At 47.4% G+C, this 17,794-nt stretch overlaps 1 protein-coding gene across 3 annotated transcripts in view; it reads left to right on the forward strand.

The window, feature by feature from the left end:
• Positions 1–17,794, forward strand: part of LOC132382102 (Golgi integral membrane protein 4-like) — a 74,773-nt gene that overhangs the window by 41,730 nt on the left and 15,249 nt on the right. For 2 of the 3 annotated variants that reach the window (XM_059951986.1, XM_059951984.1), the window contains exons 5-10: positions 1,136–1,286; positions 5,787–5,869; positions 8,069–8,218; positions 9,847–10,071; positions 14,342–14,505; positions 16,955–17,178. In XM_059951986.1, the coding sequence (XP_059807969.1) occupies positions 1,136–1,286; positions 5,787–5,869; positions 8,069–8,218; positions 9,847–10,071; positions 14,342–14,505; positions 16,955–17,178 (997 nt within the window). The remainder of the gene's footprint in view (positions 1–1,135; positions 1,287–5,786; positions 5,870–8,068; positions 8,219–9,846; positions 10,072–14,341; positions 14,506–16,954; positions 17,179–17,794) is intronic. The other variant, XM_059951985.1, reaches the window with a different exon arrangement.

The raw sequence follows: 17,794 nt of genomic DNA on the forward strand, positions 1-17,794 counted from the left end.
TGGGTATGACTGCCGGCACAGGAACCAGCCGCAGCTCCTTGTGAGATGGGGCGGGCGGGGGCTGTTCGTCTTTCCTTAAGTTATCAATACTGGGCGGTGTTGGGCAGTCGCAGTCCAGTTCCCAATAAACGGAGAGCAGACTGTGGGCACTCACATCACTGCAGCCTGGGCTCAATTCAGAACGTTTGGCCTTTTAGCTGATGTTACTCTGCCGGCGCTTTGTCCCCAGTTGCCTGTTACCCGTTGTTGAAGGGCGAACTGGTAGGGACAGACAGTGAGACAATTCAGCACCATCAGAAGACCCTTTAGTCAGTGTCTCACTTGTCAGCGGCTCATGGTTCTGTTTGCTCGCTGATGACTTCCACCGTAGTTTTGTGCTCTCACCCTCACCGTAAGCCATTGATGCAGAATTAGGCCACTCGGCCCATCGAGTCTGCTCTGTCATTTGATCGTGGCTGATTTATTACCCCTCCCAACCTCATTCTCCTGCCTTCTCCCTCACAACTTTTTGAAAACCCAGAATAATCAGGAAACTACCTACCAACCTCTGCTTTAAATATATCCAACAACATGGCCTCTACAGCCGCCTGTGACAATGAATTTCACAAGTTCACCGCCCTTCAGCAAAAAAAAATGCTCCTTATCTCTGTTCCAAAGGAACGCCCTTCTATTTTGAGGCTGCTTTTGCTGGTGGGAGAATCTAAAACCAGCGGAGACTTCCCCTTGCTTCCCCGGTGTTTGTTCCTTCTCTGCAGAGGCATCACAGAGCAGCGGAATCCCGTGCTGGCTCCATGTCCAGCATGGCTCGTGGCTCTGCCCAGGTTGGTTCCCATTCCCACCCACTCTCAACCGAGGCCCAGCGTTAACATCCCGACCGATTGGCGCCCCCCCCCCCCCCAACGCAGACAGATCCTGTGGGAGTCCCAGTGACCTCTGTGGCTCTGCCCAGGTTGGTTCCCATTCCCACCCACTCTCAACCGAGGCCCAGTGTTAACATCCCAACCGATTGGCGCCCCCCCCACCCCAACGCAGACAGATCCTGTGGGAGTCCCAGTGACCTCTGTGCGTCCCGCAGTGAGGGGGCTGTGGGATAGTGAGGAGGACTCTGGACTGATGCGCGCCGTTGCTTCCGCAGAACCAGCACGACGAGGTGAGGAAGCAGCTGGCGGAGCTGCAGGTCCAGCACAATGGCCTGCAGCTGGAACACAGGAAGGCAGTCGAGGCCCACAGCCAGCAGTTCCTGAAGTTTCGCCAACAGAAGGAGCTGGAGATCAGCAGCCTACAAGGTGTGTGTGTGTGTGTGTGTGTGTGTGTGTGTGTGTGTGTGTGTGTGTCTGCGTCTGCACTTCGTGTGTGCGCAAGTGCGGTATACTCAGAGGCGTCCAGCACGGAAATAGGCACTCTGATACACCACGTCCGTGCCAGACCTTTTGTCCGTCTGGTGTGTGTGTGAGAGACAGAGACAGAGTGTGTCTCAGCTCTGATGTATGTGCGTCATCAGTGTTTGTGTCTACAGGTGTCCTCCGTTTTTCGGACGTTCGCTTTACGACAGCTTGCTATTACGAAAGACCTACATTAGTACCTGATTTCGCTAACCAAAGAGCATTTTTGCTTTTACAACAAAAAGACGCCCGCTTTATACGTGTGTTTACCCCGAGAAAGACTACCATGACCGTGAAACCTTCTGTGGGCAGTTACATGCGTATGCGTGTACGTGCGTAGGCATGTAAGCGCGCATGCTTGTACGTGCCAATTTTTTTCTCCAAATTGATTTCAGCTCGCTGCCTTCCCAATTTTGATAAGTGAAACTACACCGTACATACAACATTTCTATTTTATTTGGGCTGTATATTTATCATATCATTCCTGCTTTTACTATATGTTTGTGTATTTTAGGTTTTACATGTTATTTGGTATGATTTGGTAGATTATTTTTTGGGTCTGGGAACGCCCAAAAATTTTTCCCTTATAAATTAATGGTAATTGCTTCTTTGCTTTACGACATTTTGGCTTACGAACGGTTTCATAGGAACGCTCTACCTTCAGATAGCGGGGGAAACCTGTATTTACTCTTTCCCTCCTTATCTCCATTTCATTGCAACTATGCTGTATAGATTTTACACAGATATCTGATCCAGACAGGAAATATATATTGTGCAGGAGAGGATAAGAATAGCTTTCAGCAGAATTCTTCGTACTTTTAATATTCTGTTAAATTCAGAGTTTGACACTGACTGACCATAACCTCTAGGCTGAAAGACCTACTACATCTGGCAAAGTAATGGAAACCATCTTCTCCGAACCAGTAACAAGGCACTGAAATGTGAAATAGGAGCAGAGAAGCCTGCAGGTATCCAGGAGGTCAGGCAGTGTCTTTAAAGAGAGAAGCAGAGTGCTTTGTTTATTGATTGAGATACTGAGTGGAGTAGGCCATTCGGGCCTTCGAGCCGCTCCGCGCAGTATTCCCCCTGATTCAACCCTGGCCCAGTCAGAGAACCAATGATGGACCTGCTTTGTGTATGGAGTCAGTGGTGTTGCGTGCTCTTTCGGGATGGATGTGGTAAGTCTTCTGATGAAGATTTAAGACGTTAATCTGGTTTCTCTTTTCCCTGATGCCATCTGATCTGCTGAGAGTATTCAACATCTTCTGTTTTTATTTTGGCAGCTTGTTGATTTTGACCGTCAGTCAGGCGTACCAGTCTTGGTGCTGACGTTGCTTTGGGAACTCGCTTGGACAGTGATCTGATGCAACAGGTGCCAGCACTGGGTGCTGGCATGAGGTCTGATGCTTGCCAACAAGCCGTTGGTTAAGACTTGTGCACCAGCCAGTACTCTGTCCATTTGAGTAGGGCATTTCCAGACACTCGTAGCTTTATTATAGACAGAGATTATTGGGGGGAGGGTGTGGGGAAAAACAAACTGACCAGTAGATGTTTGCTTGGTGGACATCCAAGAAGGTTTGAAGGAAATGCTGAGTGCCTCCTTGAAGAAATTCCACATCCCTACTGACCCTTGGGACTCCCAGGCTCTCAATCACCCAAGGTGGTGAATACCCATGCAGGATGGTACTGTGAACTTTGGTTAAATGCTTCGGGACAACACAGAAGCAAGTCACCACGCAAATTACTCACATCATTAGATGCCCACAGCCTCATTTGTGGAAGGACCTTCAGTTCGCACATTGGCTGTGTCCGTTACCTTGGACTTCAGAAAACTGGAGTGGGATTAAGTCACCCTTGGTCCTGAGGGACTGTTGGAGGAGATGATGATGATGATGAACGAGGCAGTGTGTATTGGCTGAGGTACGGTCCAGGTCATGTTGTACAAGAACAGGATGAGGGGAAAGTCATTTGGCTCTCGATACCTGCTCAGTATTTCCATTAAAGATCACGACTGAACTTCTCCCTCTAACGCCATTTTCCTGCCTCATCCACAGAGTGTAGAGAATGTGGGAATGAGCTGCCAAAATGAGGCAGGTACAAGAATACCTTTTCAGAAGTACTTGTCTGGGTAGGTGGAGGAACAAGGCTTAGAGGGATGAGGGCTGAATGCAGGAAATTGGGACTAGCTGGGACTCATTGGACCAAAGGACCTGACTGTCCCTGTACCCTTGATTCTTCTGATGTGAATCACTCATTGATTCCTTTCAAAAGAGACATTTAAAGGATCTTTAAATTTATTTTAAAGGTATCACTGACTGGTCCAGAGTAAAGAATTCCCGAGGATTCATCACCCTCATTGCCTGCCCTTCACTTGAAGACAGTGACCTGTCATTCTACTTCTCTCATGGTGGGGATTGGGGGGGGGGGGGTAATCTTTTCCATACCTGTCCTTGTTGAACTTCATGTGTTTTACTGAGCTCAGTTCTTATCATTCAAAACTCCAGAAAACAGAGGCCCCGGCCTACACAGTTCCTTCTCATTCAGTATCCTAGGATCTAGCCTGGTGAATCTTTGCTGCACTCCCTCTCTGGCAAGTATGTCCTCCTGTTTAGAAAAGGAGGCCAGGATTGTACACAATACTCTAGCTGTGGTCTCAGCATTACACGTGTAATTTTGAGAAGGTATCTGTATCATTGTTCTCTAATCCCCTTGCAATAAAAACAGTCTTATTTAACGTTTTGGTTGCCTGTGGCATTTGTGTGCAAGGTTGCTCCAATCCTTCTGAGCAATAACTTTTCCCAGTTTCGTCCATCTAAAAGCATTTCTACTTTTGTCTCTACTGAAGACCATAAACTATATTTTAACACATTGTATTGTGTGTTGCTGCTCACCAATTCAGCTTGTCTCTATCCCCTTGACACCTCTGCTTATCATCACTTAGCTCTGTCACGTCAATGTTTTGCGCTGAGCCTCACCATTGATATGGATTGGGAGCAGCTTGGAGCCAAGCACCAGTCCTGTAGTCTCCCATTTGTCACCGTCTGTCGTCCTGAGATGGATTTTATAAGAGATTGTTTGGGATATACAAACCCTCGATCCATAGTAGAATAATACCCCCAATCCCATACTTGTTCAGCAACCTTGAAGGTATGATTGTATTAAAAGGCTTTCTCAAAAGCCAAATGCTCCACAAACATTGGTTCTCTTTCATCTTCTCAGCTTGATCTCTGCACAGAGATCTCGTAAATTTGTCTTGACGTTGGCCAGCTGAGTGAATACACAATATGTTTAAAATACATTTGGTTTTGTTGAAATGGAAGGGTGTTTCTGCGCCTACTTTGATACAATGGTTCTCTCAGGTGATGCTATGTCTTAGTTTGGAGAAAATCAGAAGTCGAACTTTTGATCCTCGATTTGATTTTGGGAAAAAGTGGGGTTCGTTTGCCCGCTACTTTCATCTGATTTGAGTTAATTCGTATGGTTTCCTTCCAATTTTTGTTTAAATGCATTTCAGTTGGTGGATTGATGTTTTTCTTTCATGGAAGCTTGTATGATGTATAGCTTCAGGGTTCTGCTCCCAATGGGGTTTTTTTTTAGTTAGTAGGGGGTTTTTTCTCTTAGTAGGAGTTCTTTTTTCAAAAAAAAATTCTTAAGACTTTATTTTTTCTTCTTATTATTGATATATTGCTTAGCTTTGTTAGTTATTTTGCTAATTTAATTCTTCATTGTACATATTGACATACTGACTTGATTACCTTAATGTACTTTTTTTGTTGATCTTTAATAATAATTAATAAAAAAGACCTTAAAAACTAAATGAAAAGGCATTTGGATTATAACATGGATAGGAGAGAAATGAGCCAAATGTGGGCAAATGGGACTAGTTTAGTCCATCTTGGTAGGCATGGACAACTTGAGCCAAAGTTGTTTTATGACTCGATGGCCCTTTGTGTACGCAGACGCTGTTGTGGACTTGTGTATGGTTTCGGTGTGTACACAAGGTACTATGTACTGGTTCCAGTGGTCACCAAGCAGTGTTATGTAATGGCTCAGTGGTGGGGTTATGTAATAGCTCAATGTATGGACCAGAAATATTGATAGGGTTGAGTGTCAAACTCAAGATATATAATCAGGCATTGCTAAAAGCTGGATGAATCAAAGCATTGGAGGAATTGTCTTTACAAACTGTTCATATTTGAGTTATCAGGATAGGAAAGGATTCACTTTCTCCTATCTTCCTCCTTTAATCTTCCTCTTAGCTTTTTCACAGTGCCTCTTTTCTCTTTCACTCAAGTACACACTTCCTCCCAGCTTTGCCGTTTTGATATGTTCAGGTTAATTGGTTAGGATTGGCTTCTTTCTCCAGTTCTGTAATCACTGTATCTGAACCCTTTCCCCTTCCAGAAAACATCCTAAAGCTGAGGCAGGAGAGCAGGCAGCTCCGGAAGGCCCACCAGGAGATGCACGACCAGCTGGCGAAAGCTCAGGTACGCACCAGTGACTGGAACGGCTTTGGTTCACCTTTACAATCCCAGTTCCAAGTCTCCACGAGAGCCATCTTCTATTTGTGTCAGCTTGGTTGGAAGTTCAGGTGCATAATTCCCTCTAACTCAGTGCCTGTATGGATTGTTAGAACAGCTAGAACTGATGGCCCAGAAGGCTACAATAGCATCGAGGCTTTCACTCATTTAATTCTGCTCCCAGAGGGTTTTTGTCTCATTGCAATGTCCAAATCTGTCATCAGAACGAAGAACTGCCACTGTTTCTAACTGCCCCACTTCGAGATTCTCTTCCTAATTGGACCTTTGTCCTTATTTATTAATTATTAAGTCTTGTGTATAGTTTTTTGCTCTAAATAAATCATTGGAAAGGTCTATGACCAGAAGGAGACCAGTGTTGAGCCATGAGAGGCACTGTTGTCAGTTGTCAGTTGTCTATCTCATGCAATATTTGGTCAATAATCTTGCTCGATCAGATCCCTTCAACAGGAGACTTGAACTCGGTCCCTTTTCAAAAGATTCATTCAAAATAGTAGAACATCCACTTCCTGAAGTCATTCTAGCCAAAGAAGTCTTGTAAAATCCCAAACAATTCTTGACCTTTTGGAGAAGGAAGTCTGATTGACAGGTTCCAGCTGTGAAGGAACCTATCTCAGCAGCTCAGGATGTGACCCCCTTCACCACATTATCAGGGGTGTAAAGATCCCACTGTGAATGTCAGTAATGATCACATTGAGAGAACGACATTAAAGTACCAGTTCATTGGTGCCATTTTCCTTCATCTTTTTTTTTAATCGTGCTTCAAGTAAACGCTGTGGAACTGGTGATAGTGGACTTCTGCACGTTCTCGCTTAAGGCAAACGTTGTGCCACGAGATCACTCTGTCACACATCGCTCCCTCTGAGCAGAGTGCTGGCTCAGGGACCCCCTTGGGCGGAGGTTCAGTCCGTTTTGGCCCCCTGGTGCAGCTTGAACGAGGAAGTTGACTGACAAGGTTACAGTGCGCGCACCTGCTACAAAAGCAGCAACGAGATTCCTCCACCAAATGGTTAATTACCTCTGGCTCCTGGATAGTGTGGAATTTCCAGAAGAACCCTGGGGTTGGAGGGGAACACAGCGAAAGGATTGGTGGCCCTTGTGGACTGTGTCGTAGCGAAGTGGCTGATTGACGAGCAGGACGTCTCGTGGAAACATGTCACTATACGGTGATCGATAAGAGTTCAGCCCACTCTCCAGGACTGTGCCCGGACTGAATAAGCAGGTTGCCACCATTTTCCCATGCAGCCCACTCCGTGGAACTGTGCCGGAGCTATTTTTAGCCGACGTCCCTGATGAACACTGTTCCCACACTTCACTGCCAGCTGCAAGCGTTTTGTTGCCTCGGCTGCATTTCACTCCCTGCTGTCAGTGGCAAAGTGGGGGAAATGGTCAATCCTAGAAGCATCTTCCGGTAACAATTCACTGGGTCTCGGGACAGGTAGGAGGCTTCCCGGTGATCTGGGAAGTGGAATAGAAGGTTTTCCTTAAGTGGCAAGGGTGGTTAGGTACTCACATCCTGAACCCACCACCACAGTCCAAGACTGAACGTATCCCGGCCACACCTCACCTGCCCAGTGTGGGAGTGGGGGTCCAGGCCTCACCTGGACAATCAGCTGTCTACAGACAGCTCTGCTACAGAATGCCCGGCGGCCTGTTAATGGCGGATCGGAGACAAACACTGTGGCGGTAGGACCTGATCTCCTCCCGGTCCTTAAGTCCCTGGGTGGCGGTTTCGAACAAGAAACGAGACGTAAGAGATTCACGCAGAGATATGAGACACTTTAAAATCTGGCGAATCTGCTCCCAAGGGGAATTATGGAACACTGAGCCAGGAAAATATAAATAGTTTCTGAACAGAGTTCCTAGTTGTGTGGCCCAGAAGTGATGGGAGATCCTGAGCTCCTTCAGGCCTCGGGGTTGGCGGGCGCAGGGTGTGGGTACGTTGCCTATCCACGTGCTAGTTTTTCTCACTGTGTCCTGGTCAGCTGGGATAGTTGCTGTGTCCCTGTAGTATTTCTGCAAGCCTACCGAACTCTGTCATTCAGTGGTAAACACTGACCGTCCTCTCGACTCGCCCCTCTCTCTCTGTCTCCGCGTTGCACAATCCCAGTCAGACCCCTAACTGCTTGGTCATGTTTGTGTTTCCAGAGCCAGGTGGAAGAGTTCAGGCAACTGAAGCAAGCTCTCAACGGAATGCCAAGTTTCAAAAACCCCGGACTGAAGCAGGAACAAAATCAGGCAGGCCACAGGCAGCCCTGGGGTCCTGCAAGCAGCCAGTTGAAGTTCACTGAACAGAAGGTGCAGCTAATTTAAGGCAAAACATTTTGAGATTTTTCAGTCCGGATTTGTTAGTTAGTCTCTCGGTGATTCTAATTATTAAATTGTTTTCACTGGAATTCAGCTCATTGGGGAGATAAAAGTGTATTTTGCGTAATCCCAGTAAAATCTATTGAAAACAAATTGACAGGGGAATTGTTTTTAACATGCAGTAGTTTTATTTAATATATCACCTTCTACAGGGCCCTGCATTGCCCATCACAGTCTGAAGCGGTTTTGTTCTGCTCCTCTGGCAAAGGGCCCAAAGCCATGAATTGAGGTGGCTCCCAGGGCAGTGACATGAGGGTTGGGGATTCACTCTGTCCCCTGCCCACCAGACGCTGCTCTAGACCTGAGCGAGGTGTGATCAAGGCCACTGTAGTGTTTTCGACTTGGAAAGATTTCAAAATGAGCTCCTTGGAAAGAGGTTCGATTTTTTTTTTTCTCCCCTCTCCTGCCCGCCCCAGAGTTTCTGGACACGCGGGGAGGGGACATTGAGGCACCAGCTCAGGGGCAGTGTTCAGTAGTGTCAGGCCCTGTGATGGCTGGTACCCCATTTCCCTGTCCTCGTGGAGACTGGAATGTCCCTCAGAACAGTCAGATGTGACTGTGGGTTCTATCTGATTTTGAGGCATCAGACTGTTGAGGATGCTCTGTTTCTAGCGTGAGGTCCCAGCTAACATCCTCTGGCTCTTTGGCAGAACTGAGCTACTCTGACACTAAGGTTGAGAGGAGTGTGTTCCCCAGCAGACTGGTGCATTTCTGGGTTTGGGTTCCAGGCTACTGACTCAGTGAGTGATGTGAACGTGACTCTTTCCGGTTAGCTCTGTTTGGTCAGGCCCCCGACTTTGACCTGGAAAGATTTCAAACTGGGACCACGAGGCCACAAGACGTAGGAGCGAATTAGGCCATTCGGCCCATCGAGTCTGTTCCGCCATTCCTTCATGACCGACTTATCATCCCTCTAACCCCATTCTCCTGCCTTCTCCCTGTAACCTTTCATGGCCTGGCTAATCAAGAACCTGTCAACCTCCGCTTTGAATATACCCAATGATCTTACCTCCACAGCCGTGTGTGGCAGTGAAACCCACAGATTCACCACCCCCCGTCTAAAGAAATTCCTTCGCAACTCTGTTCTAAAGGGATGTCCCTCGCTGTGCCCTCTGGTCCAAACACCTTACGTTTCAGAGTTAAGGGCGTTATACAATGAGGAGTGGAGGTAGGGGTGGGCCTTCCCGCCTCCCTGAACTGCATCCAGCCAGCAATGTTATTTGTTATTTGTGGACCCCAACTCTATTACCTTAGGCGTCTGGTTCTCAGCCTCAATGAGAAGCCACTGCAACTTTGTTGGAATTCCCTACCCCCACCATTCTCAGTCTCTACGTAAATGGCTGCTTGAAGCTCGGTGGAGGAGAGTGATCTGGCTACCTTTCTCCTCTTTCCAAATCCTCAGTTGTTTCCGTTCCCAAACGTCCTGAGTTGTGGAAGAGCTTGGTGCTCGGTTCCTTGAGTCAGAACCCAGTGCAGGTCTCCTTTCTGCTTGCTCCCACCTCGCCGTCGAGCCACGGGCCCATCGTGGAGTTGTCACCGGCTCTCTTCCCGTTCCGCAGCCGCCGCCATCGGAAAGGGGGGAGCGCGCGGCGACTCCCAGGAGACTTGCAGAACAAGATGCGGGCGGGCGGCCGGCCCAACCGAATGAGGGGCAGCAGGAGCATCCCGAGCCGAAGACCACGCCCGCCTGGGAGCCGAAAGACCAGCTGAGCCTGCAGGAGGCCGGAGCCAATCACATGCCTCGGGTCACCAGGATGGTGAATAACCTGCCCCCAGAGAACCAGGTGAGGGCTTTGCCTGCTGTAGAGCAGGGTTTCTGTCGTTGCTACTGGTAACTGGACGAAAGCTGAAGAAGGTGACTGCAAGACAGCAATTGATTTGCAAATTAGTTTGCAGAGCCTGAAGCTGCTCCGTGCATTTAAGGAGTGCCTTGTACCAGACACTTGTGATCTGAGGTTGCGATCTTGGCAATTAGCTTGCGAATGTTTCACTGCCAGTCGAGGTGACAATCTCAGCACACAATTGTTGGTGTTTCTCTCTGGGAGTACCAGCCCCCGTTGGCCTACCTCAGTCCTGACCTTCAGCTGACCTCTGAATTTTATTGGTCTGTGTTTCTTTGGCTCTTAGGGATTCGTAGAAGGCGTCTATTTCGATAGGTTTGTTTAGGGAGCGATCAGAGAACCACGCTTCTACAGATTCTTGTTTGGCTGCGCCAGAACCTCCTCGGTGTCGCAGCTGAAGTGATGTCATTGTTGGCTCTCTTCTGATAACTCTGTAAGCAAACATATTAAAACAGGCGCAAGCCAATCGAAATCAGAGGTCAGAGGTCAGGGGTAGCCAGTCAGGACCGAGGCAAGCCAATAGGGGCCTAAATAAACGAGCACTCCCAGAGAGAAACACAAACAACTGCGCACTGAGGGTGTCACCTCGACTGGAGATGAAACAGCTGCAAGCTCGGCCAACACCCCGACCTCACACGCCTCAACCCGAGTCACAAGTATTCACCACCAGCCTAAACCTGCGATTTGTTCCCAGGAATCGTCGGAGGGTATTTGGTACTGGTTTATTATTGTCACACATACCAAGATACAGTGAAAAGCTTGAAGTAGATACGGATCAGGTCATTACACCAAGCATTGATCTAGGATACATTAAAGCAAAAACAGTGCAAAATGAAGTGTAAGAGCTACAGGGAAAGCACAAAGCAGGTAAACGATAAACTGCAAGGTCATAACGAGGCAGGTTGTTGGGCCACAAGTCCAACTCGTCATACAAGGGACCTGTTCAGGAGTCTGACAACAAGGGGGTTGAGGCTCTCCTGGAGTTGTGTGTTGCGTTCTTTCGGCCCATCTGCCTAATGGGAGAGGGAGAAGATGGAATGTCTGGGGTAACATTCCTGTTGGGGATTGAATTTAAGAGCAGGGAGGTCATGCTGCAAATGGGTGCTGGTGAGGCCGCACCTGGAGGACTGCATGTAGTTCTGGTCTCCTTACTTGAGAAAGGATTATTGGCTTTGGAGGCGGTGCAGAGGAGGTTCACCAGGTTGATACCAGAGATGAGAAGTTTAGACTACGAGGAGAAATTGAGTCGCCTGGGACTGTACTCACTGGAACTCAGAAGAATGAGAGGAGATCTAATAGAAACATATAAAATTATGAAAGGGATAGATAAGATAGAGGCAGGAAAGTTGTTGAATGGGAGGTGGGACTAGAATTAGGGGACATAGCCTCAAGATTTGGGGGAGTAGATTTAGGACGGAGATGAGGAAGAACTGCTTTTCCCAGAGGGTGGTGAATCTGTGGAATTCTCTGCCCAATGAAGCAGTGGAGGCTACCTCAGTAAATATATTTAAGACATGGTTGGATAGATTTTTACATAGTAGGAGAATTAAGAGATATGGGGAAAAGGCAAGTCCATGGCCAGATCAGCCATGATCTTATTGAATGGCGGGGCAGGCTCGACAGGCCAGATGGCCGACTCCTGCTCCTATTTCTTATGTTCTTAATGATATGTCAGTGCTGTATCTTCAAGTATTACGGACACTGGAAATCTGAAATGGGAAAAGAAATGCTGGGAGTATCAGTGAGCCCAGCTGGACGGGTAGAGTTGTGTCTCCTTTGGATTCTCTACATAATCGGTGCATGGAACCGGGGTTAAGTGAAGTGTTAACACAGAATTGGAATTCATGTAAACAAACCCTGGAATCTTCCACTAAGTAATCTATTTCTATGTGGTTTGCGCCATTAAGCAGCGTCGCGGGCTCTGTTTGCTCCGTGGTGTCGTCTGTGTCCTTTGGCGGAATGGTAAAGTGACCACTGCGTGACGGTCTGAACGTTGAGGGAGCCGAGCTCGTCCCTAGCCTCTGCGGTCCGTGGCTGCGCGTCACAGCTGTGTGAGCTGTGGTATTCGGCTGGCAGGAGCCTCAGTCTGTGCCTAGGACTGCAGGTAGTGAACTTTTCACAGCAGTTGCAGTTTAACACAATGGTATTTGCTGGGCGACATTTTAAATCCTGCACATTTTGCGGTGAATGAGACACAACTGCATGGAATAACAATAAGTAGTAACGTTTTGATTCCGTTTCTTTTGTGGTAACTGTGGGCAGAAACACATTCACAATGTCACCAGGCATGTGATATTTGTGACATGTTAGTGCAGGAAGTGCCCGGTCCACTTGCAAGTTTGCCTCACTTCAGCAGTTTGCTGGAAAGACCCAGCATGTCAGTCAGCATCTGTTGAGATAGAGAATCAGCCGGTTTCTTCTGTATCACCTGTGTACTTCTCCAAATAAGACCATAAGACAAAGGAGCAGAATTAGGCCATTTGACCCATCGAGTCTGCTCCACCATTTCAGCACAGCTGATTTATATTTCCTCTCAGCCCCAATCTCCTGCCCCGACCAATCAAGAATCTATCAACCTCTGCCTTGTGTACATAAAGCCTTGGCCTCCTAGCTGTCTGTGGCAACAAATTCCTCAGATTCACCACTCTCTGGCTAAAGAAATCCCTCCTCATCTCCATTCTAAAAGGATGCCCCTCTATTCTGAGCTGTGTCCTCTGGTCTTTGACTCTCCCACCACAGAAAACATCCCCTCCACTTCCACTCTGTCAAGGCCTTTCAACATTCGATAGGTTTCAGTGAGATCCCCTGTAGTTCTTCTGAATTCCAGTGAATACAAGCGCAGAGCCTTTTTTCATATGACAAGCCATTCAAACCTGGAATCATTTTCGTGAATCTCCTTTCAACCCTCTCCAGTTTCAGCACATCCTGTCTAAGATAAGGGGCACTAAACTGCTCACAATACTCCAAGCGAGGCCTCACCAGTGCTTTTGTGAAGCCTCAACATTACATCCTTGCTTTTATATTCTGGTCTTGAAATGAATGCTAACATTGCATTTGCCTTCCTCACCACTGACTCAGCCTGCAAATTAACCTTTAGGGAATCCTGCACGAGGATTCCCAAGTCCCTTTGCACCTCAGATTTTTGAATTATCTCTCCATTTAGAAAGTAGTCTACCCTTTGATTCTTTTTTACCAAAGTGATAAAATAAAACAGGAATAAGGTGTAAACTCCACATCAACAGCATCTGAAGACAGGATTGAACTCAGGCTGTGAGATACTTCTACCCTTTCAGTACTTAAGGCAGAGGAGGTGACCTTTATTTCTCTCCAAGGGCTGTGTGTCTTTGCTGGAAGCAGCCATTGATTTTATTTTAAGCAGAGAAAGATTCTCGGAGCGCAGGAGTGAGTGGTTACCGCAGGTAGATGGGAATACACTGCTGAGGTTACCATCAGATCAGCTCTGACTATGAAGCAACAGAGTAAACTGGAGGGGCTGAATGGCCTAGTTCTCCTCCTAATTTGTAGCTCGGGTTTCCAGCGCTTGGAGTCTCCTGCTCTTTCTGTTGGTTTCCCATGGATTTGGAAGTTCCTAGGAATAAAGAGATGGTTGACGGCGGAACGACGGCCACTCTGGTACAATAATCTTTGAGAGTGCAATCAGACTTGATTTAGTACTCTGGTGTTGGAGGATCTGTTCAAAAGTGAACAAAGTCACTGGAGAGACACTGAAGCTAGTGGGTACAGTGTTTTATTCAACAAATTGGGACACTCTTGGAGGAAGAGGCCTCTAGACCGAATATTACACAGAATTTTTATATGCTAAACATCAAGGGTAACAGCAAGACAATGCTATAGCTACAGTGTACCTACAGTGCTTCCTTTGAATTACATATAATTTTCACACCCACACTCCGGACACCCAAAATGAATGTTAATCAGCATTGTCTGGTTTTCAGTCAACTGCTATCCACAACTCCGGGAAACTATTGTAAATTTAATCTACAGGTTTAAAGATTGGTTGTTGCCAAAGGGTTTCGGCCCAAAACATTGACTGTAGTTTTTTCCACAGATGCTGCCTGGCCTGCTGAGTTCCTCCAGCATTTTGTGTGTTACTGAAGTTCATATTTGCTATGTACCCTAACTCCAGAATGCGCCCTAAGGTGCTTGGTGATCGACTTACTAACGTCCTTTCTTTCTTTGTGCATTGGCCCAGGGTGCGAGGACATTGGTCAATGGCCAGATCCGGACACTTGGTGGCGCCACTGAGCAAGACCGCCAGCCAGAGAGAGACGTGGTTGCCCCGCAACAAGAGCACCTCATGTCCAACAAGTTGCAGCTGGAGGGTCGGCCGGTCAATCGTCAATGGCCACCGAAAAGGTGGGTAACGGAGAAACGCTGATACGGGACTTGTGTTCTTGGTTGCACTCCCACCTTTATCTGCCAGGGCTGTTGCAATTCGAGGTAGATTCATACGGTCACTGATTATTTTGGGGAAGAGCGCATTGTGGCCCAGGGCTGAGTCAGTACTATCTACCTTTGAAGCATGGATCCAATGGTCTGTTTCTCTGCTATGGATCCAGTGGTCACAGTTATATGTATTTTTTCTAAATTTCCTTACATTATAGACCTAGACCCTTCAGCCCATCAAATCAATGGCAGCCTATTGAGTAATTCACTCCCCCCACTGCCAGTAGTTCCCCCTGTAACCTATTCTCTCCACTCTCCCGTCAATTCTGCTTCCCACCTACACGAGGGCCAGTTAATCTGTCAACGTTCACGTCAGTGGGACGTGGCAGGAAGTCTGAGCGCCAGGGGTGTGTGAGTAACACACACAAAATGCTGGAGGAACTCAGCAGGTCAGGCAGCATCTGTGGAAAGGAGTGAGCATTCCTGATGAAGGGTCGTGGACTGTTTATTCCTCTCCACAGGTGCTGCCTGACCTGCTGAGTTCCTCCAGCATTTGTTGTGTGTTGGTCTGGATTTCCACCATCTGCAAAATCCCTTGTGTTCAAATAACGTTTGGACAACTGTTGCCTGGATACCACAGGTAAATGCTGAACTCCTGGTTATGGTAGCAGTGACGGAACAAATCATTGGTCAATCTTTTCAGGAGGGAAGGAAGAGGGTACTTTAAAAGTATTAATGAAAGGAAGCACAGTACTGTGCAAAAGTCCAAGGCATTATATGTAGCTAGGGTGCCTAAGACTTTTGCTCAGTACAGTAGTAATTTTGTGTAACACATTTCATGATGTGTGTGAGTGATGATAAACCTGATTTTGATATGGGTCTCTATTGTGGACTGAGAGTGGGAAGGGGGCAGGGAGAGAGGAATCATGGTTGGGAAATGAAGGGATAGGAGAGGGGAGGGAGCAGGAAGCACCAGAGAGACATTTTGTAATGATCAATACAGCAGTTGTTCGGAATCAAGTTACTTTACCTGCTGCCTCAGGGCTGGGTGTATCAGCACCAGTGCCACTCCTTCTCTGCCACCTGACCGACACCCCTCCCATGGTGCTCGATCTTTGCCAATCCCAACATCCTTTGCTCCCGCCAGATTTACAAACTTGCTCTCCATGTTGACAAAGTTCAAAGTAAATTTATCATACAACCTGGAGATTCATTTTCTTGCGGGCATACTCAAATCCATAGTAGAATAATAACCATAATAGAGTCGATGAAAGACTGCCCCAAGCTGAGCGTTCAGCCACTGTGCAAAAGACAATAAACCGTCCAAATACAAACCGCAATAATAATAAGTAAGCAATAAATATTGGGAACATGAGATGAAGTCTTTGACAGTGAGTCCATAGGTTGGGGGAATATTTCAATGATGAGGCGAGTGAAGTTGAGTGAGGTTATCCCTTGTGGTTCAAGAGCCTGATGGCTGAGGGGTAATAACTGTTCCTGAACCCGGTGGTGTGAGTCCTGAGACTCCTGTACCACTTTCCTAATGGCAGCAGTGAGATGAGAGCAGGTCCTGGGTGGTGGGGGACCCTGATGATGGATGCTGCTTTCTGGTGACACCTTTCATGTAGGTGTGCTCAATGGTGGGGGTGGACTGGGACACATCCACTACTTTTCGTAGGTTTTCCCATTCAAGGGCATTGGTGTTTCCATACCGGGCTGTGATGCAGCCAGTCAATATACTCTCCCCCCCCACATCTACACAGGTTTGTCAGCGTTTTAGATGTCATGCCAAATCTTCACAAACTCCTAAGGAAGTAGAGGCACTGCCGTGTTTAACTCATATTTGTACTGCGTGCTGGGTCCAGGACAGGTCTTCCAGAATAATAACACCGAGTAATTTTAAAGTTGCTGACCCTCTCCACCTCTGATCCCTCAATGAGGACTGGCTCGTGGACCTCTGGTTTCCTCCTCCTGAAGTCAATAATCATCTCCTTGGTCTTGCTGACATGGAGTGAGTGGTTGTTGTTGTGGCACCACTCAGCCAGGTTTTCAATCTCCCTCCTTTCATCACCACCTCTGATTTGGCCTCAGCAAGCTCAGATATGGCACTGGAGCTGTGTTTAGCTGTAAAACGAGTAGAGCAGGGGCTAAGCCCTCAGCCTTGTCGTGCAATAATGCAGATGAGATCGTGGAGATGTTGCCAATCTGAACTGACCGGGGTCTACAGGTGAGGAAATCGAGGATCCAAGGAGATATTGAGGCCAAGGTCTTGAAGCTTAATGATTAGTTTTGAGGAGATGATAGTATGGAATGCTGAGCTGTAGTCAATAAAGAGCATCCTGTGTGTGCGCCTTTGCTGTGTGGATGTTCCATGAACCTGAAATTCTTTGGTGTTTGATTTGCCTCACTCTGCTGACAGGTGGGTTGAGATCATTAACGATGTGAACAGAGACATCGACTTCGAACCGGACAGCCAGCCAGAGCAGCGCCCCGCTCCCCCCCTGGAGAACAGGCAGGAGCCTCAGGCGACCCCTGCCAAGTCCACCAGCAGTCAGTGGGGCGCCGGCCATGGGAACGCTGACTGGAATGTGGATCGTGCGAGGGATGGGAAGGGGGAGCCTGAAGAGGAGCGCGAGACGATGAGTAGGTCTTTAAACGTTTACTGCAGCTGCAACCCTCCAGCAGAGAGTTACTCTTGCGGATATTCGGGCAAACGCCAGCGTCAACATTTTCTTCTGTTGTGTTGCAGCTCACTGTATTTCTCTCTCACTTCCTCCTTTACCTCTCTCGCCCCGAACCAATGCAGCCAGCTGCTTTCCTTTAAATCACACTGTCCCACATCCAGCTGTGATAGGGCATGCCTCCTCTCTAATCTTCAAACTCCCCATAGCAGAGAAACCTACACTGAGCGATGTCATCCATCATCTGGGACCCCTACCACCCAGGACATATCTTCTCACTGCTGCCATCAGCAAGGAGCTTTAGGACCCACACCACCATGTTCAGGAAAAATTATTACCCCTCAGCCTTCAAACTCTTGAACCAGAGGGGATAACTTCACTCACCCCAACACTGAACTGATCCCAGAACCTCTGAACTCACTTTCAAAGACTCTTCATCTCATGTTCTCGATATTTATTTATTATTGTATATTTTTTAAAACTCTTTCTTCTTGTATTTGCATAGTTTTGTTTTGCACACTGGCTGTTGTCCACCCTGTTGGGTTCGGACTTCCTCTGATTCTGTTGTGTTTCTTGTA

Source organism: Hypanus sabinus, chromosome 27 (assembly GCF_030144855.1).
Source record: "Hypanus sabinus isolate sHypSab1 chromosome 27, sHypSab1.hap1, whole genome shotgun sequence".
Taxonomy (NCBI): Eukaryota; Metazoa; Chordata; class Chondrichthyes; order Myliobatiformes; family Dasyatidae; genus Hypanus; species Hypanus sabinus.